The following is a 26,680-nucleotide window of genomic DNA, read 5'->3' as shown; positions in this document are numbered from 1 at the left end:
ACAAATAAGATATTTGCCACATAAAGAGTTGGGAATTTATAATACTCTGAGAACCAAAACATGATGACTCTTGTCAAAAGTTCTTTGAACATCAATCAGTTGCCAGATCACTTGCAATTTTATTACCCAACTTTAATTCCTTCCAATAGGGAGAAATTAAGGAAACAGTCCAGTACAATGTAGATGATATTGCTCCAGTTACTAGAATGGGGGAGAAAAAGGAAGCAAAATAGACCTTACAGCTTATTCTTACTTCCTCCCAATAGGAAGGAATTAAGGCAAGATTCCCATACAACGTAGATGAAATGTTCCAGTTACTCAAATGGGGGAGAAAAAGGAAGCTAGATAGACCTATGGCTTACTCTACTTCCTCCCAACAGGAAAAAAATTAAGCTCAGATTCCAATACAATGTAGATGGAATTGTTCCAGTTACTAGAATAGGGAAGAAAAAGGAGGCAGGATAGACCCCATGGGTTTACTCTTGGAAAGGATGTAGCTGACAGAATACCAAGGATTTTAAGATCTGTGTATATGCTTCACCACAAGCTGTACAGGAAACAATTGGCCAATAAGCATTTTTTAAATACTCTGTGCCAGAGGTGATGCTAAGCACTGGGAATACAAAGAAAAACAAAATTATAGTCCCTGCCTTCAAGGAGCTCATGTTCTAAAGGGGAACACAACATGCAAAAAAAAAAAAAAAGCACATATAGGGTATATACTGTGAAACTGGAAATTAATCCACAAAAGGATTCAAGGAACCCAATTCTTGAATTTTTATGTGAAAAAGTGGGAAATGAAAAGGGCAGATATAATGATAGCTCGAATTTCTGCAGTGCTCAATAATTCCTAAAGTGTTTTCCTTACAACAACAAGATGAAGTAGGTTGGGAAAAAAGGGGTACCCCTGTTTTATAAATGGGGGAAAAAATTCACAGAGGTTTAAAGTCCAAGCTTACTAAGCAAATAAGTGGCAGCACCAAGGCTCAAACTCTAATCTTCGGATGCCAAGTCCAAGGGTCTTTCCTCTACCCTAAAGTGATTTTCATAAGAGTTTTTGCTTCAAATGCAGCATCAGTAAGAAACAGTGCCTACCAATAATTTTCAGAGCAAGGATCTGACCCTTTCCTCTGAGATCTAGGACTTCTGTGGTATAACATCACCACATATTCTGAGTTTCTGACACTTAAGTCCACATGAAAGATCTACCATGGGACTGTGAGTCACAAGTCTTGGTGTTCTCAGTACCCACATATATATACATTTGTTCCCAAAACCAAGATCCCAAAGACATGGGAATATTTATAATCTCACAATAGTTTCACTCATGTGTTTATGAGTGAAGGTTTTCTGATTTAACATGCTTCCCTCCCCATTCCCTGTACTGATGCTTCTGTATGGAGTTGCCCAGGCAGGAAATAGTGAGTGAATTTTACATGCTCTGCTCGTGAGAGTATTAGGAATACTGAGAGTATTGGGCATAACAACAAGGTAAGGTTGAACCTAAGCCAGCCCCCCACTTTTCACAGCACAGATGTCCCTAGTGGAGGTATAACAAGGATGGCAGTCTGGCTAATTGCTTCTTATAAAAGGAAGAAACCCTAATGAGATCAATCTGGTGCTTCATGTAACTAAACCACCTCAAGATTCTCATCTAACATAATAATAATAGCTAGTAATATATATAGCACTTTAAGGTATGTAAGGCACTTTACCTTTATCATGTCATGGAACTTTGTGGATTCTAACTCAGAAAGCATTTATTCATACTTGCTATATTCCAGGTATTATGCTAGGCACTGGTGATACAAAGACAACGAATGAAATGATCACTACTTGCCATGAGTGTAAATTCTAATGGGGCTTAGATAGATGTATGTCTATTCAATACATGCATGGAAGCTTACTACAAGTGGCTTTCAAAAGTAGGGAGAAATTGAAACTAATCTCTCTCCCCTCTCCTCTTCCTTCAGATTTTGATGTCAGAGCCTGGGAAGCTATTACAAAAGGTGAAAGTTTGGCTTCAAGAGTACTGGAATGTCACAGACCTCATAGCCATCCTCCTATTTTCTGTTGGGATGATCCTTCGTCTACAAGATCAGCCATTCCGAAGCGATGGGAGGGTCATATACTGCGTTAACATCATTTACTGGTATATCCGCTTGTTAGACATTTTCGGCGTGAACAAATACTTGGGCCCTTACGTTATGATGATTGGGAAAATGGTAAGGAAGAGTTCTTGTTTTCTATTGGGTACTCTAAGGGGAGGAGTGATAGCAGAAAAAGAATGAAGATTAGCTGGATCTGTTGGAATGCACAGGCCCAATGGCAGCCATTTATGTCTCCCATCCAAGGACCAATCTAGCTAAGTGCAGAGAGGTTCATCACCAGAAGGCTGACCACCAGGTGATGATTATTTTTGGCCACAGCTTATGACATCATCTACAAAGGATGCCATCTGCATCAGTGGAGGGAGTACCCACCCCAATGAAATCATGGATCCTTGAAGTGCTAAGGTAAGTTGGCAGAGTATAAAATAGACTTGGCTATGATTTTTCTGGTCTCCATCCCTCAAGGTCACAGAATCATAGAATTTTACAGCTCAAACATAGACAATCTAACTCAACTCCTCCTTCTCTAAATTGCTTTAGAATTGAAACTTGGCCACATAAATAGATAGAGAATAATTCTTCCAAAGAAGGAGGAAGTCTCTGCTCCAAAAACTCTTAATGAACTTAATTCTCTCTCTATGTTCTAGAGGCCACCATACCTTCCCAGGTACTGAGGGGAGAAAAGACTTTCTCAAGGTTCTATTGTATTGGCTAAAAGGGAAAATAGCTAGAGCCACCTAGAAGATCTCAGAGACCATCATTCCAACCCCCTCCTTTTACAAATGGGGAAACCAAGGTTCCAGCAGGTTAAGTAACTTGCCCAAGGCCTCACAGGAAATGTCAGAAGACAGAATTTGTCTGCAGAGTCATATTAACCAAACGAGTCATGCTACTTTCTGCCATATTGCCCTTTAGTCTCTCATCTCTGAGGCCTCTGGAAGGGGGATTTGGGGGAAGTGCATCAGAGGCACTGAGGCCACTCTCTTGTAGAGGAATGCTCACCTACAGCTTTTGGCTTTACCCCTTGCACACCTTGGAGACTCATCGGGGCTGTGCAGCCAGGATATCACCCTAGATTAGCATTGTCACTACCTGTACAAAGCTGAGGGAGCTAGTCATTCCCTCCTGCCTGCTTCCTCCCACAGCCACTGTGGGGAGCATCAGGGCTGCTTTTAAAGCAACTTTTCTCTTTTCTGAACATGTCATTTAGTGCAATGAATCACTCCCCAGCTACCTGCCTCTGTCACACTGCTGGAGCTATATTCCCTTGAATGCTCTGTGAAAAATCAGTTTGCCAACAGGCCCTATGTACTCTCCCCCTGCTCCCAAGGTGGAAACCTTTTTGTGAGCAATTACCCAAGATGTTTTTGCAATCACTCTTCACTTAAGTTTCAGTGCACATTTCTTTGCTCCTTTGCTATTGGTCAACCAAACAGTATTCATAAAACAGTTGCAAAATAATAGGGTCTCTGTCTCCAGTTATTGTTGTTGTTCAGTCTTTTCAGTCATATCCAACCCTTTATGACTCCATTTGGGGTTTTCTTGGCAAAGGTACTGGAGTGGTTTGCCATTTCCTTCTTGAGGTCATTCGACAGATGAGGAAACTGAGGCAAATAGGGTTAAGTGACTTGCCCAGGGTCACACAGCTAGTAAGGGTCTGAGGCCAGATTTAAACTCAGACTTTAGGCCCAGCACACCATCCACTTTGCTGCTTAGCTGCCCTCTGTCTCCAACACTAACAATTTTTTTTGCAAAGAAAGTGAGGAGTCTTCTCCAAATACAAAATGTAAAATTTTTTATTCAATTTTCATCTTATGCTTTTAAGAGGGCATCACATGAAAACTTGGTGAGCATGTTCCTATGCTCTGTGCTTTCTGGTGGTCATAGGAGCATAGATTTTGGAGTTAGAAGGGTCTTTAGAGGTCATTGAGTCCAATTCCCTCATTTTATAGATGAGAAAACAGGCTTAGAAAGGTTAAGTCACACTACTAATAATTATCAAAGGTGGGATTTACACCTACTCCTTCCCAACTCCAAGTATAGCATTCTCATCTGCTATGCCAAGCTGCCATTAGCTTTCTCTGTACCACCGCCATCATTTGGATACAAATACAGTTATCAACCCTAATACCACAAATGGAGGACCTTGACCAAATTGAGCGCAAATTACTTACCCTTCATAAGGTTGTATTCCATTTCAGTTTTGGAATAGAGAGGCAACGTAGCCTAAAGTTAGTGCGGGGAATACAAACATAAGGGGAAAGAAAGACAATCTTTGCCCTCAAAGAGCTTATATTCTAATGGAAACTTTGAAGCATGAGCAATGGACTTGAAATTTAGAAGACCTAGATTCAAATCCTGCCTCAGAAATTTAATAGTTTCATGACTTAAGACAATATCACTGACCTCTCTGAGCCTCAGTTTCCTCATCTGCAAAATGGAGATGATAATGGCATCTATCTCACAGGATTGTTGTGGGAAATCAAATGAGATCATTGTGTAAAGCACTTTATAAACATTAAAGCATTATTGAAATCTCAGCTGCAATTGTCCTCACTCAACAGCCAGCCCACCTCACCTACTCAATCATCTTTGATTTTAATGATGAATTTCAAATCACAGTCGAGATCTTCTAATGCCCAGAATTGATAATAATGCTATTAGAAAATCATAAAATTATATTCTGTTTGTTCTTCTAAAAGAATTCTTCTCTATCCCTTACACCTTAAGCAGAAGTATGAGAGCCTAGTTATTTGAAATGGAATGGTCCAAAAGAGCTAGAGAAATAAATAACTATAGAGATGGATAGATAGATAATAAAATGTGTATGTATTTATATATATATGTGTGTGTGTGTGTGTGTGTGTGTGTGTGTGTGTATGTGAGATATATACATGGAGAGGTGCAACTGAACTAGATGGATATTTTGATGAAGTATGTATTTATTATATAGATGATTTATCATATATATATATCATATGATATACACCCTATATGTGTATTATATGTGATGTCATGTACAATAAATATTCTAGTTATCTATAGATATATCATATATACATATTTATCATACATGTGATACACTATAATACAATATTTATCTAGTTCACATAGGACTCTCTCTGTACATATACATGTGTGTATGCACACATAATCATATATATCATTATATATCATATGTACTACATATACATACTAAAGAAAGGTTGACTCATCCTTAAGTATCTTTTGAAACTACTGAAGGAGAATTCACATCAGAGCAGCTATATTATTTTTCAGCTGTACTTCTTCCATTTTTATAACACAATTATCCCCTGTGGTGAATGACATGAAATGGCACCAATATGTTGCCCAGGTATCAGGCCCAGGAAACATAAGCAGGTATTCATTGCATTTTCTCTCTACAGTCTAATTTTCTGACTCCTCTGCCAGTCCAGAATAAAAAGAGGGAAGCAAATTGAACACGTAATATTGGTTGGATTGCGAATTGCTGCTATTATATGCGGTTTCTAATGTCTTTAGCTAGATGCTTGAGTCATTGACCCAAGACAGGAAAAGAATTAAGTCAGAAGACTGAATTTTTATAGTCCCTGACCAAAGATGCCCAAAAGGAAGTGGTTCATCAATTTGAACAGAAGAAGTGATATTGAGAACCTCTGAAGCAATGGGGAGTATTCCTTTCAGCACTGGATAAGCAATTAAGTGCCTACTATGTGCCAGGTGAAGCAGCTGGTGGCTCAGTGGATAGAGTCCTGGGCCTAGAGTCGGGGAGACCTGAATTCAAGTCCAGCCTCAGACACTTCCCAGCTGTGTGACCCTTGGCAAGTCACTTAACTTCTGATTGCCTGAGAAAAGGATACATTGGAGAAGGAAATGGCAAACCACTCCTGTACCTTTGCCAAAAAATAACCCCATGGACACTTGGTCCACAGAGTCACAACCAATCAAATGAACAACAACAATAAATGTGGTAGAGTGGGAATGCACACAGACACACAAACGAAATGGCCCCTGCCTTCAAAGAGCTTACATTATTGAGGGGAAAGAACATGTACACAGAAAAATAAACTCTCTCTCCCCATATATACATACACACATACACATATACACACATATTTACATGTATATATACATGTATGTATATGCATGTATATTGCATATATACATATATATTTCCTATGGGTGAGGAAGGGGGAAGCACTAGCCACATGGGCAGTTAGGATAGGTCTTGTGTAGGATGTGATACATGACGAAGCCAAGGCTTCTACTAGGCAGACGTGAGGAGTAAGTACATTCTAGGCATGGGGGACAATCTATGAAAGATACTTAGATGGAAGATAGAATGTCATATATAGGGAACAGCAAGTTAACCAGTTGGGATGGAATACTGATGACAAAAGTGTGTGAATGAGGGTAATATTTAGTAAGCTTAGGAAGGTAGACTGGAGCCAGACTGTGAAGGGCTTTAAACACCAAACAGGAGGGGCTTTTTTATTGGTTTGGTTTGGTAGGGTCAAGAAGGAGCCACTGGAGTTTCTGGAGCAAGGGAGAGGTATGGTTAGGTACTTGTGCACTGGGAATATTAATTTATGTAGAGGAAAGCCTAGAAAGGGGAGGAGTCCAGTTAGGAAGCTATTGTAAAAGTTCAGATAAGAATGATGAAGGTGTGGTTGTGGTATGAGTAGAGAGTAGGTGATGGATGGAGTATGTTAAGGACGGAGAATCAACAAGAAGTAACTAGCAGGATGTGAGTGGGTAAGGAAGAGGTCAGAGTCAGGGCTTACTCAAGGGTTGCAAACTTGGATGCCTAAAAGGATGGTGGTGCTATCAGCAATAACAGGATAATTAGGAAGAGGAGATAAAGAGTTTGAGGAGAAAGATAGTAAATTCAATTTTGGACATGTTGAATTTTAGATGCCTACAGTTGGTGATGTAGGACTGGAATGTAACAGACAAAGACTAGCTGTAAAGATGTGGATGTCATCTGACTGGAAATGATAATTAAACCCACAAAAGTTAATGAGATCACCAAGAAAGTATAGAGTGAGAAGAGGGCTCAGGAAAGAGTCCATCAGTTAGGGGACTAAAAATGGGTAATGATCCAATCCAACAAAGAAGGCTTAGAAGGAGCAGACAGGAAGAGAATGAAGAAAACAGTATCAAAAAAAGGCAAGAAAGAGAGAGTATCCAGGAGAAGGTAGTCAGCAGTGTCAAATGTAGCAGAGAGGTCAGAAAGGATAATTGTGAGTGAAAATTGGAAATGAGATTTGGCAACTGAGAAATCATTGTATGTTTGAAGAGAACAGTTTCGGTTGAGTGATGGTTTCCATACATTTACTGGAATATAGATATAGATATGAAAGTATGTTTGTATGTATGTATTTACACAAACACTAGAAGAAATGCATGAAGGTTCTGTGATTTTGAACCAGTAGAGAACTCTCTCAACCAAGGCAGATCACAACTCATTGATAACTTAGTTGATACCTTGTTCTAAGGAGCTGACTGAGGCAGCTTGCCCAGGGTTACATAGCAAACAAGTGTCAGAGGCAATATTTGAACCTAGATCTTCCTGATGACAAGTCCAGCATTCTACAGTGTGCTCCACTGCTGCTTCTCTCTTTCCCCTCTTTCTTCTCCTCCCCAGTTGAACTAGAGGCCACAGAAAATACATATCAAATGCATGCCCTCCATTGTCCACCCACCTTTAGTCAGTCTAAACAAACATAACATGGAGGACCAATTAGAACTTTTTCAGCTGGTTGAACTCTTCATAAATAAATGATGAAAGCATGGTACTCAAAAGAAAAAAGAGAATATAAAAAAAAACCAAACCATAGCCACAGATGTACCCATTAAAACCATCTCTACATAGTTGTTAGCTGAACTTTAAGAGATGTCTGAAAATATTGTGCAACAGAAGAAACAATTAGTTAAGTCATTCACTATTTCCAAAAGCAATGATGCAGTACATAGAAAATGTCAAAGTTTCCAGAGACTCAGATTCAAATTCACACACACACACACACACACACACACACACACACACACACACACACACACATCCCACCTTAACTACTATGTCAAATTAATTTTGAAGTTGCCCTGAGGATTGATCTAAAACTTGTTGAATATCTATGGGCATCCTCAGACCTGTTAAAGAACATAGGAAAATTGCAGTCCCTGCATGCTAATGAAACAAATTAGACAATGAAGAATTTCTTAATTCTAATTCTGTCTTGGGTTTTATTGAAAATTTTCATTGGTAGAGCTTTGGTAGGATTTCTTTGAGTGCATAAGCTGAGGGCAAGGATTTGCACACGTAGGCACTTAATAAATGCTTGTTGGATTAGACTCAGTTGGATGGATGTCATTGCCCTGTTTTACTTAATTAAGTTTGCTTCCCAGGATGAGCTATTTGATGTTAAGTTTCAAAAAAAGCAGGTGGAAGTCGATTTAAGATATGCAAAAAAGGTGATTATCTAGAGATAAAGTCAGACATAGGTAAAAATCTAGGAGACAATGGGTAAGGTTGAAAAAAAGTTTATAAACTGAGTCAAAGCCAGGATTTTTACAAGATCTTACAGCAACAAGCATAGTTATTATTATTGTTATTGATACTATAGATAGTATTTATAAAGCTCTTTAAGATTTGCAAAGCATTCTACATATGATATATCTCATTTGATTCTCAAACAACCTTATGAAGTTAATGCTATTGTTATTGCCTTTGTCATGGATAAGGAAACTGAGGCTGGGATGGGTTCAGTGACTTGCGAAAGGTCATGCAACTAGTACATATGTCTGGCAGAAACTGAACCTGACTCCAAACCCAGCACTGTCTCCACTCCACCATTAGACACATGGGCATAACTCTTCACAAGACATGGTTTCACTGCTTCATGGATTTCCCTCCCCTAATCCCAAAGTGGGAAGGGTACCCTAGGAATAGGAAAAGTATGGGCCACTATAAGCAATTGGTTTATAGCAGAATGCAGTTAGACTCAGCCAAAGGAAAATGATCTACCAGGAGCATTTAAATGGATTATCCCAACCCCATTCACCAACAGATATCTTCAGCTCCTCATAGCTTAGAGTGAACTAAAAATCTTCCCTGCTAAAATAGACTCTCAGATGTAAGCCTGAGACTTTCTAGCCCTTCTTAAATATTCCAACTATACCTGGACCATTGTTCCACACTGGTTTGCCTCATGGGAAGAGAAATAATAGAATTCCCATTTTGCTCATAGATGGAAAACACATTGAAGACATTTGCCTTTCCCAAGGCCACAAAAACAGCTGTCAACGGCCCCTATAAGAACCTGAGATCTTGACTCTCGGTCACGTGATGACTCCTCTATGGTATACTATTCCCATTTCATTTGGGTCAGGCCTCATGATGCTGAAGAAAGATCAATGAGTCTGGAATCAGAAAAAAATGGTTCCAATCCTGGCTCTATAAATTCCTACTCTGTGACCTTGGGCTAGTTACTGTTTGGCCCTCGATTTCTTCAGCTGTAAGATGAAAGACGTTGCACCAGCCCTAGATCTCTGATCCTAGACCTGAATGAGACACTAAGTGGCAAATAGAGAAATTAAATTAAAAATAAGGGGAGTGCATCATACATAGCTTTCTCTTTTCCTTCATTTTTATGGTGAAGAGCCTATATATATTTGTTTCACTAGCTCGTCTATTGTTATAATAGCTAGCATTTACATAGTGCTTTAAGGTTTGCAAAGCACTTTACAGATATTATCTCATTTGATCCTCACAACAACCTTGGGAAGTAGGTACTATTAACGTCCCCATCTAATAGATGAGAAAACTGAGGCAGGTAGAGATTATTTGTCCAGGATTATACAACCAGCAGGTGTCCAAGGACCTTCCTGACCATAATGTTGAGTTGTTTCAGTCTGACTCTTCGTGACCTTATTTGGGGTTTTCTTGGCAAAGATACTGGAGCAGTTTGCCATTTCCTTCTCCAGCTCATTTTCAGATAAAAGAACTGAAGCAAACAGGGTTAAGTGACTTGCCCCAGAGTCACAGAGCTAGTAAGTGTCTGAGGCTGGATTTGAACTCAGGTCTTCCTGACTCTAAACCCAGTGCTCTGTCCATTGTGCCACCTAGCTGTCTGCGGCCACAGAATCCTTTCCAGACTTTCCTTGTCAGAAAATTGATACATTTGCAGTGTTTTCATTGGCATCAGCATTTATAAGCAACTAATCATGTGGGTTTTCTCTTGTCCTTTTCCCCCATCCCCGTCTCTTCTAGATGATAGACATGATGTACTTTGTCATCATTATGCTGGTGGTACTGATGAGTTTTGGGGTGGCTAGGCAAGCCATCCTCTTCCCCAATGAGGAGCCTTCATGGAAGCTGGCCAAGAATATTTTCTACATGCCCTACTGGATGATTTATGGGGAAGTGTTTGCAGACCAGATAGACCGTAAGCAAGTTTATGATTCTCATACAACAAAGTCAGGTATTTAACTTCAATCCGGTGATATCTCTTCCAAGATCGTTTGTTTGTTCTCAATAAATGGCTCAAGAGAGAGGACTGTTTCGGAACTTGGATTCTTGGAGGAAAATCAATCCCAGAAGGTACACAGCTAGGAGTAGTGAAACCTTCCTTGGGTACTTGTTTCCAATGGTGTCCTCTATGTGACTTGGGTCTGCCAAATTTTCTAATTTCTAAGAGATGAATTACTTTAAAAAAATTAATTCCCATTTCGGATTTTAAATCCTAGGACCATGTGTTGAGTGTGTGGATATCAGGAATATGCTATGCTACTCCCACCCCTTCTGCCCCCTTTTTAAAAAATTAAATCCATGGATTTTATTTCAGAACAAATTCAACATGACCACAAGTATTCCAGTGTGGCAAAAGGAATCTATAGGGTGTTCTCCATATACTGAAATCAGTTCCTCAATTTCTCTCCCCAAATATCTTAAATGATATGCTACTGCAAATTCACTGGAGCCGGCAAATCCTGAGGTTTCATTTGGCTGGGAATATGGAAAATGCCTTAGGTTATAAATTTGAGTTGCATGCTACTGTATGCCAGGGGTAAAAAGCAGCTATATCTGAAGTGATGCCATGTGAGAAGCAAAACACAGCAGGACCTAGCCACATAAGGTCCTAATATATGCTGATTTCTGGGGGGCCCCATCCCTTTTTAATGGTACTTGAATATGCATGTGTCCTAGAAGTCTTTTCAAGGTATCAATTTGCAAGGAAGAAGTCAGGGTACACCAGGTATGGGGATGCTTGGGAAGAAAGCATCAGATATAAAGGCATTGCTCAGTGTGGAGGAATCAAATCCTTGGAGCAAGTTTTTCCACCTTTTCCCTGAGGAGTTTAGCTCTAGAAATAACATCCTCCCTATATTGTCGAATTAACATATTTTTAAACATCGTTGCTGACAGGCCAGCCAAATGAGCACTGGACTATATGCATGGATTAAGGTTACATAACCAGGTGGTGATACTTATTAAAAATTAGGGAAAAAAAGAAGAAATAGTCCGTATTCTGCCCCTTAAAAGGCTCAGACCAGGAAATCAAGTTTAAAGCACTGAGTAGTGTGATTCTACCACCACTGAGAGCAGTGAGTACAAGACTGACTTCAGACCCCATTTTTAAATCCTTTTCCTTTCATCTCCAATCCCCCTTGGAGTTTGGATAAATTCTTCTCTTGGACCAAGAAATGTGAAGCCAACGAGGCTTCTTGGAACAAATGTTCATTTCATGAGGATGAGCTGACTCTCCAGAGAATAATGTTAACTCTATCAGGACAGCAACCAGTCAACGAGCATTTACGAGGTGCTTAACTATATGTTAGGCACTGTGCTAAGCCCTGGGGATAAAAAGAAAGGTAAAAATCAGCCCCCTGCTCTCAAGGAGCTCACGTTCTAATGGTGGAGATAATATGTAACAACTATGTCTATATAAGATGTTTACAGGGTAAATTGGAGGTAATTTCAGAGGGCCTTCCTCCCAGAGACACTAATGTGCCTTCCTAACTCCAGGACTTCCAGTAAACAGGGAAAGCCCTTCTGAAAGCCTCTTTCCACATGGTTCCTAAGAAAATCTTAGTTCAATGGTTAAAAACTCATCTATTGTCTTATTTTTCCCTTGGAGAAAAAATTGAAATTGTCTCCAAGAAATTGCTTTTTTTCAACTTGGTTCTATCATTTATCTTTCTGGGTTTCCATTCTTCCAAAATCTTTCCTTAGTTTTTACAGGTATTAGAATACGGGGGAAGGGGGAGGGAGGGAAGAAGGGCTGGGGGAGTCCATTGGGATGTAGATTTCTTTATGAATGGGAGTTTCCATGTCCCTCTACAAGTGGCCATTTATTGATGTTGTACTAAGGACTCAGCCTAGTGCAACAAACAGCACAGTCTGGCTGAATAACAGGATTTATTTTTATTTTTATGTTTTGATGAAGGGCTGATTATAGTTTAGAACCCCAAAACCTGTCAAGATGGAAGAATTTTTTTTTGTTTGTGTGAGTGGAGTCTGGCAAGGCATCTCCTATACCATTAATTTTATCTGTAATACTATACACGCATGAGAATAAATTACCTCCCCCTACTACTGGCATTTTGAAGAACAGAGTGAACAACAGTTTGATGAAATGACCCACTACTTGATAATAACTCCCAACACACCTCGTCCATCCTTTCTACTTACGTCCTTCATCCTACCCAAAGTTCAGAAATTTACTTCAATGTATTCTTTATACTCGTTCTAAGCTAAATCAGCCACTGTTTTTTCTGTCTAGAATACTCTAGAGTATTTGTCCTTTCTCAAATGTGTGTGGTACAGTATCCCTAATCTGTTGTTCAACTTGTTTGAAAATATCTGTCACTTTAATGAATTGATTTGGGAGGCAGTAGGGTATAGTGAAAGCAGTGCTAGATTTGGATTGTGTTTTAAAGCCTGGCTCAGTCACTTACTTACTCCCTTTATGATCTTGGGCAAGTCCCTTTATTTCCCTGGTCCTCAGTTTCCTCACCTATAAAATGAAGGGGTTGGTGCTGTAGATTACCTTTAAGTTTCCTCCCAACTCTTAATCTGAGATCCTATGATTTCCACATGATTGCATGGGAGGAACTCAGTAGGAGTGGAATCTCTGCCCCCCTCCCCCCCAGACAGTCAGAGGAATATTCAGAGAGCCTCAAGCAGAGATATTTGAGAAAGGTACAAATCAGGTTTGCTACTATAAAGTGTGTCGCCTCTTTTCTGTGCCAAATCCAGGTTGTTTTGTGAAGCATGCATTCAGGCTGATGGAATCTCGAATCAACCCGGACCTACCACCCTGCAGAGGGTCTGCCCGTGCTGTAAATTTGCTCTTTGGGGGGGCTTTTTCCTTTTTCTCCCAAAATGCTGCACCTCTAATACACATCCTCCAAAGCAATTCATTTCTAATCCAATGCACGTGCTCTATGTCTAACTTTTTTTGCTCCAAAATGGCTGCATCCATTTCATGTTTAAAAAAAAAAAACAACCTCTTAATTGGAATGTATATGGATGTATGACAATGCACTGAGACTTGTTACCTTCAGTCTGACACCTCAGAAGTGAGTCCAGCTTTGATACCCTCACTTCTGGGAACCAGGGTTACCTCTGTGCAATATATCATTTTTCCAGCAGTTTGTGTTAAATGCAGTGGCCATAGATAGTATGTCAAAGAAACTAGAAAACAAGACTTACTGAGTGATGCTTTCTAAATGTGCCTGAAGAAAGCTTTTTAAAAAAAAAAGAGTGGGGGGTGGGGTGGCAGAAGCACTCAGAATAATATGACAGGGAAAAAAGAGCCTTTTACCTCTAAGTAGTTTTTGAAGACTCAGCCAGAGGACAATAGAGAATTTTCCTAGCAGCCCATGAGATAGCTCATGCTTTTTGCTCTTCTGCATGGTAGAGAGTAAGAAGGGGGAGGAGTGAAAAGGAATAGGTATGAGTTCATTACCCTGGAAATTCTAAAGTAATTCTAAAGTCATCGGGACATAACTGGCCTGTTCTGAGCAAATTGCTGTAAGCGTCTGGTCAAATTAAGAGATGTTTTTCAAAAACCAAAATAGCATCCATGTATGAAGTCATTTGGTCTCCAGCTCACTGGAGCTCACGCCCTGCCAATATCAATTAACATGCTCTGACATAAAGATAGGGGATGTGAAAAAATATATATTAACTTTTCAGGCCTGGACATGATCCCTTTGGAGCAAGAGGGAGAGAAGCCACTCAGGGAAAAGGAACAAACACGGAACAGTTAAGACTGGAACAATGGGCAACATTATAGGCACCAGCCAGTGCTGTATATAAAACCAACATTAGGTGGGATCTCATCCCATCTAAAATGCTGTATTCTTCTATTTGTTGGTGATCTGGGAGGAAACCTAGTAAATATCTTTTTGGTTAGCAACAAAATGGGCATGGGGAGTGGACAACTGGTGACATCTTTTCTCTGAATGAAGTGGACTTCCATTTATAGGGTTACAGCCTTCCACGTCTTCTTATTTCACGTTCTAAAGCACAGGATGGGAAGGAACGAATCATGGCACTTCGATGTATTAAATGGGGCCTAAAGTTAGACTTCTTTTCTGACATCCTGAATATTTTCACAAGTTTAGGTAGTCATTTGAAAGCAAGATACTGAAAAGTGACTCTATCTTGACATCTTCATACTACCTCTCAATCCTTTTGTGTTACAATTTAGCTATCAAGACTACCTAGGGCACAGGTCAGATACGTTTTCCTTATTGACTCTAATCTCAACATCATGTCTGACAGTCTCGAACAGGAGATCTGGAGTCACAGCTAATCACACCATTTCATTACTTTTACAAAAGGCTTCCTAGAAAACAACCTAGTTTGTTGTAGGGTTTTTTTTTTAACAGTCCTGTTGAGTCAACAGATCTGAAAGGATAAAAAAATGTTGCTTTTTAGTTAGTAAACTAGGGAACAGATATAAAGCCAAAACACAAGAATGCACTGATTTTCTGATCCATATTGTACTTTAAAATATTTTTCCTACACTTTGTATGATAGATTTGAACAGCCAAGATGCCTAGTTTCTTAAATATGCTTGCCTTTTTCCTTTCTCTTTCTTTTTTTTTTTTTGGCTTTGAACTTGTAATTTCAGTTATATAGGGACCTTCTATTGTGAAGCTTCCCTTCACAGACTGCAGATCAGACACTCCTTGCAATTTATAGTCCCAGAGAGTTGCTTAGAGCACTGAGAGGTTACATGATTTGCCCAGAGACACACAGCTAGTATGTGTCATAGGCAGACAGGTCTTTCTGGCCTTCTCTCCAATATGCCACTTGCCTTAATGATGGATTATTTGGTTTGTATTAAGTTGAAGCATGTTGTACATTTCAGCTGTGGAATTCAGCTCCTGAGTATGTGTGCACTTGTTTGTTATTTGTTGTTGATTATGTCTAATGGACTCAAAGCTCTATCAAAAAAAAGAAGGTGCATTAGGATCTTCTGACAACTAGAGTATAGAGCATTGTTGCCTGCCCCCCAAAAAAAATATCAGGCATTTCAGATAACAAAAGTTAAATAATTTTCTTAAGACAACACCAGTACAAACTTGGCAATTACATATCAGAAAATGTTTCATTTCAGTTTAATCTTATAACAATTCTATGAACTTAAAAAACCAAGGCTGGTACTGTCTTTTTCCAGTGACAAACTACACGTGCTATCTATGAACAAACCTTCTCAAGTAGAGGAAGGCTCATCACCAGCAGGCTGGCCACTGGGTGATGAATTCTTCAGCCATGACAGCCCACGTAACAGATAAAAAATTTTAAATGGCCCTAATCCTATATGGTTCCCTTCTGCCTCTATGGTGACTATGACAGTCTTGGAAAATATAGAAGCTGGTATGAAGAACTATCTAGTTTTTAGACCATCTGTAAACATCAGTTTTTAACTGTTTGTATTCTAAGGGTGTTATCTTTATCCAATTGCCAATGAACTGATATAATACCGAAGGAACAAAAATATATCCATATGGACATTTTTTTCTATAAATAAAATTAAAAGATGGAAATAAGGAGATGCAGCCAGGTGGAAGGAACAGTTCACAGATTCTCCTAAGAGAATGTAAAAAGGGAATTGGAGGGAGGGTGTATCATCATGTTCCCCCAAACATCAAGAAACTTTGTTTTATGAGTCATTTGGCCATCACCCCTCACAATACTCATGATAAGCAAAAAAATTGCCATGAAGATATAGCTTCAGCTATTTGCCAAAATAATGTTGCAGAGAATGACATATAAAATATACTGATAAAATGGGAAAATGCACAAAATCAAGTAAACATACATTAAAACTTGGCTACTTTATTATGTAAGTAGCCATAGGGTATGCTGGCCAAAATTTGTTTGAAAAGCTGGTTTGACAAAGTAGATCAATTGCTAAGCATTTATCAAGCACCTACTATGTACCAGGAATTAGAAGCACAAAGGTGAAAGTCAAAATTCCCATCCCAGGGAGGCTTACAATCTCACAATACAATATATGCATATATCAATTTGCTGATAGATGACTGGGGATAAAAGACGACTGGGGTGAGGACAAGGGGAAGGGAAGGAAATAAACATTTATTAAGCCAGGGACTGTGCTAAGTGTGTTAGAAATTTTACCTCATTCAATCGCAACAGCTCTGGGAAATAGGTGTTTTTATAAATCCCATTTTACAGCTGAGGAAACTAGGGCAAACAGATTAAGTAACTTGCCCAGAGACATAGCTAGTGTCTGAGACTAGATTTGAATACAGGTCTTCCTGACTCCAGGCACAGCATTCTATCCACTGTGCCACCTAACTGAGATGGGGGAGGAAGAGGAAGAGACTAGCAGCTGAGAATATCAGGAAAGTGGGGGCAGGGTTGTTTGTGAGGTTCTTTGTTTTTAAATGTAAAACACGGCTCTTGAGCAAGACTTTGATTGAAACTATGGATTCTAAGTGGTAAAGGTGAAGGAGGAATACATTACAGGCATGGGAGACAACCAATAAAAAAAGCTTCAAAATGGGAGAAGGCATGCTGAACATGAGGAGCAGCTGGATTGCAGGGTACATGAGGGGAAATAAAGAGTAACAAAGCTTGAAAAGTAGGTTGGGGCCCACTTTTAAAGGCCTGTAAATGCCAAACAGAAGAGTTTATATTTGATCCTAGAGGTAATAGGAAGCCACTAGAACTTATTTAGTGGGATATGGTCAGATCTGCACTTTAGTAAAATCATTTTGGCAGCTGGTGGAAGAGGGATGGGAGGGTGGAGACTTAAGGCAGGGAAAATTAAGAGGCTGGTCTATTCATTGAGATATGAGGTGGTCAGAGAGTGAACTATAAAGGTGGCTGTGTAAGGAGGGAGAAAGGGCTAGGAAATATCTAAACAAGTTATGGTGCATGAATACAATGGAATATTACTGCATCTGACAGATTACAGTACTCTTCTATGAAGAGTACCTAGAATCATGGAAAGATTCATATTGACTGATGGAGAATGATATAAACAAAACCAGGAAAACAACATACATAATGACTACCAAAATGTTGAACAGAAAGAACGAACAAATAAAACTAAACACTTTATACATAATGGACAAACTTGGCCCTAAAGAGGAAAACAAAAATTATATCTCCTTCCTTCCCTTACAGAAGGGGAGGATCATGGATATAGAATATTATATATCCTGTCATCTTTCATTTATGTGTTGCTTAGTTTTGCAAAACTTTTTCTTCTCTCTTGTTTTAATTCTTTCTTACAAGGGATGGCTCTCTGGGAGCTGGAGGGAATGAAGGTGATGCAAAAGCAAAAATTATCAATAAATTTGTTTGAAAAGAAAATGTTTAGAGATTAAGAAGAGAAAGAGATTAAGGCTTGCAAATTACTCAAGATTCTCGTGCATATATCATAAATACATTCTTAAAGAAGACAGTTGAAAGGCACTGGACATGTTGAGCATTACCAACAAAACTGATTCTATTCTAACAAACTGGGAATAACTGATAACAAATATGGGTATCATTTCATAATCAAGTGTCTATATGTAGTTGTTTCACCGATTCCCTAGAGCAAAATTAAAATCAATATATATCTAGAAAAGGAAAAAATGGAAAGATGTTTACATGTTAACATACCAAACTGGTATGTTAAAGCAAGTCACTAATTCTGAAAATTGAGAAATGGATAAAAGATATTAACTCTGATAAACTTCATTTCTTAGAGAATTTTAATCCATGTAAAATAATCACCAAAAGAGACAAAAGAAACCAGAAAACACTGCTCTTCCTGTTTACAGTCTCTTCTTTCTTTAATGTATCCTGTACATAATTGCTAAAGTCATCCTCCTCAAGTATAGATCTGACCATACCACTCCGTGCTCCAAAAAAAAAAAAATCTCTATAAAACACAAGCTTTTCACCCTAGTATTTCTTTTTTCTTTCTTTCTTTCCTTTTATTTATTTCTTTTTTGGAGGCAGTTGGGTTAAGTGACTTGTCCAAGGTCGCACAGCTAATAAGTGTCTGAGGCCAGATTTGAAATCAGGTCCTCCTGACCCCAGGATCTGTGCTCTATCCATTGCACCATCTAGCTGCCCTCACCCTAATGTTTCAAACTTCCCTAATGTGATTCATGTCTACCAATTCAGACTTGTTTCCCATAATTCCCTTATATTTACTCTGTGTTCCAGCCAAACTGACCTATTCTCAAAACATTCTATTTCCTGCCTCTATCTCTTTGAACAAATTTTCTGCTAAGCTTGGAATGAACTCTATCCTCTCCTCACTTTAAAATCCATACTTTCCTTTAATGCCCAATTTACTCTGCTACTTCCTCCAAAGAGCTTTTCTGATCTCCCAAATTAGGATTCTTTTCCCCCTCAAATTATTTTATTTTTGCTTTCCTGTTTACATGTTCTAGTCTCCAAGAGAATGTAAGTTCCTTGGGGGCAGAGATCAGTGCCTTGCAGACAGTAGGCCCTTAGGAGATGTGTTTAAGTGAAATGTTTTGACGCCATACACTTGATCTCCTTGCTGAGCGGAGACACAGAAGCTAAGAGTACCACTAGTTTATAATACAAGTACATTTGTAAAAAAAAAAAAAATTACAGGGGAAGAGAACGAACAACCAGAAGCACTGTCACCTCACAAAACACCAAAAAATAGAGGATAGGAAAATAAACATGAAGAAAGCTCAGCATGAAATCCATCCAAGTCAGATCATCCCAAAAACATTTATAGATAGTTAAACTAGGACAACAGATAGATATAAAACAGATTTGCCAGAGTTTCTATAGCAATCTGTTCTCATCATCAATGACGATGGGTGTATATTCAACACTACAGTGCCCACTGTGTGATATGAAGGAGTGGAAATGCCACTTAAGAAGATGAAGTTGGAAAAAAAAAAAAAAGCAGCTGGACCCAACTAAACATACACTGAGGAAATGTGTCCTGGAAACAACACAGTTTTAAAGGAACCCAGGCAGGGAGTCATTTTCAAAATATTTTAAAGAGGAGAAGATGCTGAAAGATAAAAGAAATCACAGATCTTAGTATTAACATAAAATAACAACTTAATAGGCTTCCGCAACAACCAACCTATCAGTCTACTTTTCTGCCACAATAAACTCTTTATGGGAATGACCTGCACACATGTGATGTATATCCATATTGCAAATATAAGAAGGCAACAGGTAGATATCCACAGATGATTTTCTATAGCAGACTATATGTTTATAGGTTCACAGTTTACTGAAAAGGGGGAGAAAATACAAGAGCACATTATTCTTACAGATTTCTGATTTTTAAAAAGGCATTTGACTTGATAGAGCAAAACGCTGCCATGATGGCTCTCGCCCAACAAGAGTTTCTGACGAGGGTTGTTAAGAATGACAAGTGTCCTTGATTGATATGATCACAGAGACATCTTCACTTGATGGTCCTCCTGTTAGCATGACCAAGCAAGGGATATGACAAGTAGAAATGGCCTTCCAGTGTTATGGGAGATGTGATTCTGCAAATCAAATGGAGATACTTTCTGGGAATAGAGTGAGATACTTTATAGTCTCTTCATTGCGAATGACATTCTGTTTACTGCCTCTGAGATCCACAACTACATAAAGATAGGCTTGCATTCCATCGTGGAAAAACTAAGTAGACAGAGAATGAATATTTCCATAATTATGACCTCAGTCAATCAAAAGCCATTTATTAAGCTCTTACTACATGCCAGAGCCAGACACTATGCCAAGTCTTGGGGATGGGAAGAAAGGTAAAAAGTCTGTCCTTATGGAGCTCACATTCTAATGGAGGCTACAACATATAAATAGGTTCCTATGAGGGATACTGAAGGTATATGAGAGGAAGAAGTATGGCGTGCAGTGCTGTTGAGAAGAAGGGATGAGGACTAGGAAAGTCCTATGGCAGAAGGTATGATTTAAGCTAAGAGATAAAGGAAGCCAGAGAAACTAAGACTCGGAAGTGAGGAAGAAGAGCATAGTAGGAATGGGAGACAGCTAGTACTCAGACACCGAGATGGAAAGAGGAGTGGCTGGTGCAAGGGAGAGTATGCAGATCATTGTAGCTGGATCCCAGAGTATGTGGGAGGAGAGTAAAGTATAATAAGACTAGAGAGGCAGGAAGGGGCCAGTTGGATGAGCAGCCCCTTAACAGATATGGATTGTACTGGAGAAACTATACAGTAGTTTCAATGACCCCAAACAGCCACCTCACAGTAAAGTCCATCTTTTTAGCACCACTGTTCTTCATGATGGGCATGTGATCTAAGGAAAGGAAAAGAGGAAGGGGGGACATATATTTGTTAAGCACCTACTATGTGCCAGGTATCGTGTTAAGTAAAGTGCTGAGCACTTAACATATGTTATCTTATTTGAGATGAATAGAGAGCTGAGTTCCTAGTCAGGAAGACATGGGTTTAAGCCCCACCTGGACACATGCTAGCCAAGTGATCTTGAATGATATCATTTAGCCTCTAAGTCCTATTAGCTAGAGGAAATCCTTTAACCTCTTAGTCCCTCTGGTCAACTCTCTATAACTGCAAGTTTCTGAGAAGGTGCTGACCTGCATTAGTAGTTTATTCACCTGCAAGTTCCCTAGACCAATGAAGTACCAGTTCTTTATCTATACCAATCCTCATCCCTATTCTCCCAATTGTGCTATATGCTTACAAGTCATACAATCTTTTAAAAATTCAAAATTGTAGTTTATTCAAAAGGCAACAGAAAGACATACGCAAGGAGGTAGGGTATAAGACTACAAATATGACATTACTAGCAATGACTTACTTGGAAAAAAATAGCATTAAAGACATCAAGGATACATATGACCAAGAAAACATGGTGTCATATAGGGCTAGGAGTTGGATAGTATGGAGCCCACAAAATATTAAAAAATTGAAAATGGGCTGTTAACCTTTTCTGTATCATGGACACCTCCGATAGTCTGGTGACACCTGTGGACTTCTCAGAATAAAGCTTTTAAATACATAAAATAAAATATATAGGATTACAAAGAAAACCAATTACATTGAAATTGTCATCAAAAAAAATATTTTTAAACAAGTTCACACAGCCACCAAAAAAAAAAAAAAAGTTCACAGACTCCAGGTTAAGAAACCCTGACCTAGAAGTAGGCCTCCAGCATATTGGGAAAATCCTTTAGGAAATATTTAAGGAAAAACAAGAATTTAAAAAATCTCATAAGATAAAAAAGATTATGAACTGTACCTATGTGGGGAGAGGAAGGGAGTTTCCATATCAATAAAATCACAGACCCATCAAAGAATTTTAGGATTTTCTCCCCAAAAAAATCAAAGACCATGTTATTAGAAGAGTTTATCCATCCAGAAGACCCAGATTCAAATTCCATTTCTCATTCTTCCTGGGCATGAGAATACAAGCAAGTCACTTAAACCTCTACAAACCTTGGTTTTCTCACTTGTTAAATAACCATAATAATCCTAATAATACCCTCCCTCAAAGATTTCTTGTGGATAAAGTGTTTTGTAAAATTCACACTGATAGACATGTCAGTTAGTGGTTAATACCATGTGACCAAAAGTCTAGGTTTCCAAAGATCAATAAAAGGCTGTACACAAGTCTTTGTTAGAATGTGTGATCATCATTAGTATTATTTTTATAATTATTCTGTTAGAAGTTAACAAATATACAATGTGGACTCAACATTGTGAGGGAAAGACTTGATTCCCTTCTAGACTGGCTTATCCTATATATCCTATATCAACATTACTGGGCCTGAACAGCTATGTGCAACTGTCCACCCTTCCAAAAAGTACACTTAACTAGTCTGTCAGGTAACATTATCTGCCCCTTTATTATAATTCTGCTATCAGTGAGCCATGGGCACCTTCTGCATATCCTTCCATATTTTCCATTAGAACCACACACCCTACTTTCTTCCTTTCTATGCAATCTCTGACAACTATAAGAAAACTTGGGTGTAAAGCAGTGATTTTATTAAGGACTAGAAATTTGCCAAACTGACTTTATCCCCAAAAAGGTTTCTGACAGATCGCTGGGAATTATGAACTGGTGGGTCTCACTTGCAAACTAGTCAGGGTTGTAAAATCCATAATAATATCTAACATTTATATGGTACTTTAGGGTTTGCAAAGCACTTTACAAATATTATTTCACCTTATCCTCATAATAACCTTGCGAGGTAGGTGCTGTTATTATCCCTATTTTACAGATGAGGAAACTTGGGCAAACATAAGTTAAGGGATTTGTTCAAGGTCACACAGCCATTTCATGTTTTTGAGGCCGCATCTGAACTCAGGTGGTAGTGGGAGTAGGAGTAGGAATTGTTGTAGTAGCAGTAGCAGCGGCGGCGGCGGCGGCGGCGGCGGCGGCGGTGGTGGTGGTAGCGGTAGTGGTGGTAGTAGATAGCTCAACATTTATGTAGTTCTTACTGTGTATGAGGCACTGTGCTAAATGCTTTACACTTACTACCTCAGGACAACCCTGGGAGGTAGGCACTACCATTATCCCCATTTTACAGATAAGAAAACTAGGGCAAGTACAAGTTCAAACATTTGCCCAAGGTCACACCAACCAGTGAATGTCCTAAACAGTATTTGAACTCACATCTTCCTGACTCCAAGTCTAGCACTGTAGCCACTGTGCTATCTATCTAGCTAATTAATAAATAAAAAGATCACTAAACACTTAAGCAAATATAACCCCTGGGGGTTATTGTGAAGCAATGTGGCTCCTATAAGGGGTTTGTGAGATTAACTATTAGTTGTCTTATGGATAATGAAAGAAGTGGATGTGCTTTACTTTAGACTTCCAAAATTTTTTTATTAATAATAATAGCTCAAATTTCTATGATGCTATGAGGTTTTCAAAGCACTATATATACATGTATATCATATATTATGTTTTACATGGCATACATGATATATATTACATATATATTTCACTTCATCCTCACAATAACCCTTCGAGGGAGGTACTATTATTATCCCCATTATACACATGAAGATACTGAGGTTAAGAGAAGTTAAACAACTTGCTCAGGGTCATATAACTAAGACTCCTGTCTCAAGAAGGATTCAAACCCAGGTCTTCCTGACTACAAAACTTATCACTGACTCCTTTAACAAGACTCAATACCAATGGTTGTTGTTTAGTCATTTCAATCATGTCCAAACTCTTCATGATCCCATTTGGGGTTTTCTTGGCAGAGATACTGGAAAGGTTTGCCATTTCCTTCTCCAGCTCATTTTACAGATAAGCAAACTGAGGCAAACAGGGTTAAATGATTTGCTCAGGGTCACACAGCTAGTAAGTATCTGAGGCCACATTTGAACTCAGGAAGGTGAGCCTTCCTAACTCCAGGCCTAGCATTCTATCCACTGTGCCACCTAGCTGCCCAAGTCAACAAGCATTTATTTACTAAGTGTCAGACACTATGCTAAGTGCTGGGGACAACTGACTCACCATAGGCTGGGACTTACTTGTCATGGATAGGGACCCAAAGTACTCTCCATTTCCTGCACCCACATCCCTGAAAATGGACAAGAATTGTGGTTCTTCTTCTTCATGGAGAAAAATAAAAAGTCACAATCCCTTAAGGAATAAGGATGGAAATGGGCTGACTTAATGTTTCTAAATTAGATAGAAAAGGAAATTTACAACGAAGTTTCCAAGTTCTGCAGATAACACTAAATTTTATATAACAGAATATCAAGCCAGCATCCAAGCTTACAAAAAGATTTCATGAGACCATGTGAGTAAGTAGAAAAGTGGCAGCTGGACTCCACTGTGGACAAGTATAAGGTAAAGCATGTAGGGTTAAATAATTTCTTCAGCTCTACTTACGGCAAGACGGCCTCCAAGCTCCACATTACAGCCTAGGAAAGGCAAGTAGAAGACTTTGTAGAACTGGAGATCATAGGGTCATAGCTCTGGAGCTGGAAGGGACCTCAGAGACCATATAGTCCAATCCCCTCATTTTCATAGATGGGGAAACTGAAGCTCAGGGAGGTTAAATGACTTGCCCAAGGTCATCCAAGTAGTATAAGAGGTGAGGTTTTAATCCAGATCTGACATCTATATCCAGAGCTGACATCTATACAGTACTGAGGCAAAAAAAAAAAAATCCAACAATAGACTGGGTATTAGATGTTTATGAGAATCAAAACAGAAAACCTGTTCTTATTAGGTTTTTGCCTGGAGTACTGAGTGCACTTCTGATTACTATAATCTCAAGAAAGACAAATGGGAGCTAGGAATGGTTCAGAGAAGAGGAACTCAACTAACCAAGGAAATGGGAACATGCAACATGAAAATGGATTGGAAAATATTAGGTACTCTTCGGTCTACAAAGATAACAGCTGAGAGGGTGATGGAAATACAGTCTGAAATCACAAAGGGCCATGATTAGAGTAAACAAAGATATATTCTCCAAGACCCAGCATACCTGTAACCAATGGGAGGCCCTGAAACTTGAGAAAGGTGGCTTCAGAACAAACAAAAGGAAGCACTTTTTTTTACAATATGAGTAAGTGAGCTTTAAAGGGAGTATGGTCTGAAAATATAACTTGAGATGATAGAAGTTTAAAATGCTTTCTACAAAATTTAAATAAGTCCATTATACTAATAATAAATCACTTTGTGGTTTATGAGATGCTTTACAAATGTTATTTTATTTGGTTATCTCAACAACCCTGGAAAGTAAGTGCTGTTATCATTATTCCTACTTTACAGTAAGGATAATGAGATAGGTAGAGGTTAAGCAGCTTGCCCGGGTTCATACACCTAGTAAGTGTCTGAGGCTGGGGACTAGTAATGGGAAAATAGCAGTGCCCACCAGGACACCAGCCCGAAGAACTATAGTAAGGGCTGGGAATACATATTGAAAAACAAGATGGTTCTCGTTCATAAGGAGCCCACATTCTAACCAGGGAAAGCAACACTAATAAGGGCAGGTAAGTGGCCCAGTGGATAGAGCTGGGCCAGGAATCAGGAAGACTCATCTTCTTAAGTTCAAAGGTGGCCTCAGACACATAACTAGCTGCGTGACCCTGGGCAAGTCACTTACTCCTGTTTGCCTCAGTTTGCTTATCTGTAAAATGAACTGGAGAGGGAAATGGCAAACCACTCCAACATCTTTGACAAGAAAACCCCAAATGGGGTCATGAAGAATCAGACATGACTGGAACAACAACAGAAAGGCCTACTGGTCCTTCAGATACAATGGCAAAGCACCTGGTAACACATTTATTTTAGTGTCATTTCCATTGATAAAACCAAAACTGAGTCATTTGATGGTGCCAAGGACTTTGGTGGTGAAAACCTTTGCCGGCTCTTCAGCAGCTGTAGTTGCTGGTTAGGTAGGGTCTTCAGCACCTACAAAAGTAGTAACCAAGGGTCAGCTAGATGGCACAGTGAATAGAGCACCGGCCCTGAAGTCAGGAGGACTTGAGTTCAAATCCGGCCTCAGACCAAACACTTGACATCTACTAGCTGTGTGACCCTGGGCAAGTCACTTAACCCCAAATGCCTAAAAAAAAAATAAAAATTAAAAAAAAAGTAGTAACCAGACAGCATCTCCACTAGGACCTCCTCCTTGGTTGATGGCTGCAGTGGCCAGCCTGGAAACAGTGATCTGGGGAATACTGCTATTCCTAAGCTCAGGGCCATGAACTGTCTCCACCATGGTACGAAAAGACTTGGTAGTTGAGGGGATAGCAGTGGTTTGACCTACATGATACATACCACCTCCTGTCTCTCTCTCAGAGTGTCCTGCTACTTCATCTAGATTGGCCTGACTACCCTGTAGGTAGCAGATGGTTAATAGCTGGTGCTCACGGTGGGCCCCTTCTCCACAAGAGTTGACCCCCTCAATGATACTTTCAGGGGCTGGGCTAAAATCAGAGCTGGTGGTCTTGTGGGCACTACTGTTTTCCCTATTACTAGGTCATTAAAGAGAAAGGTATTGTTTAGGGGAATATTCTAAACATTTTAGGTTGACAGGAAGGATAACCATATCCTCTCAAAACAT

At 39.2% G+C, this 26,680-nt stretch overlaps 1 protein-coding gene across 1 annotated transcript in view; it reads left to right on the top strand.

Annotated features, from left to right (window-relative positions):
- Positions 1-26,680, top strand: part of TRPM3 (transient receptor potential cation channel subfamily M member 3) — a 373,306-nt gene that overhangs the window by 280,336 nt on the left and 66,290 nt on the right. Inside the window, 2 exon segments of the mRNA XM_078152814.1 lie at positions 1,974-2,225; positions 10,384-10,558. Of these exon segments, the coding sequence (XP_078008940.1) occupies positions 1,974-2,225; positions 10,384-10,558 (427 nt within the window).

This window comes from Phascolarctos cinereus, unplaced genomic scaffold, assembly GCF_003287225.1.
Source record: "Phascolarctos cinereus isolate Bilbo 61053 unplaced genomic scaffold, phaCin_HiC Scaffold_4;HRSCAF=312, whole genome shotgun sequence".
Taxonomy (NCBI): domain Eukaryota; kingdom Metazoa; phylum Chordata; class Mammalia; order Diprotodontia; family Phascolarctidae; genus Phascolarctos; species Phascolarctos cinereus.
The sequence above is the reverse complement of the archived record's forward strand: the minus strand, read 5'-3'. Positions and strand labels throughout refer to the sequence as shown.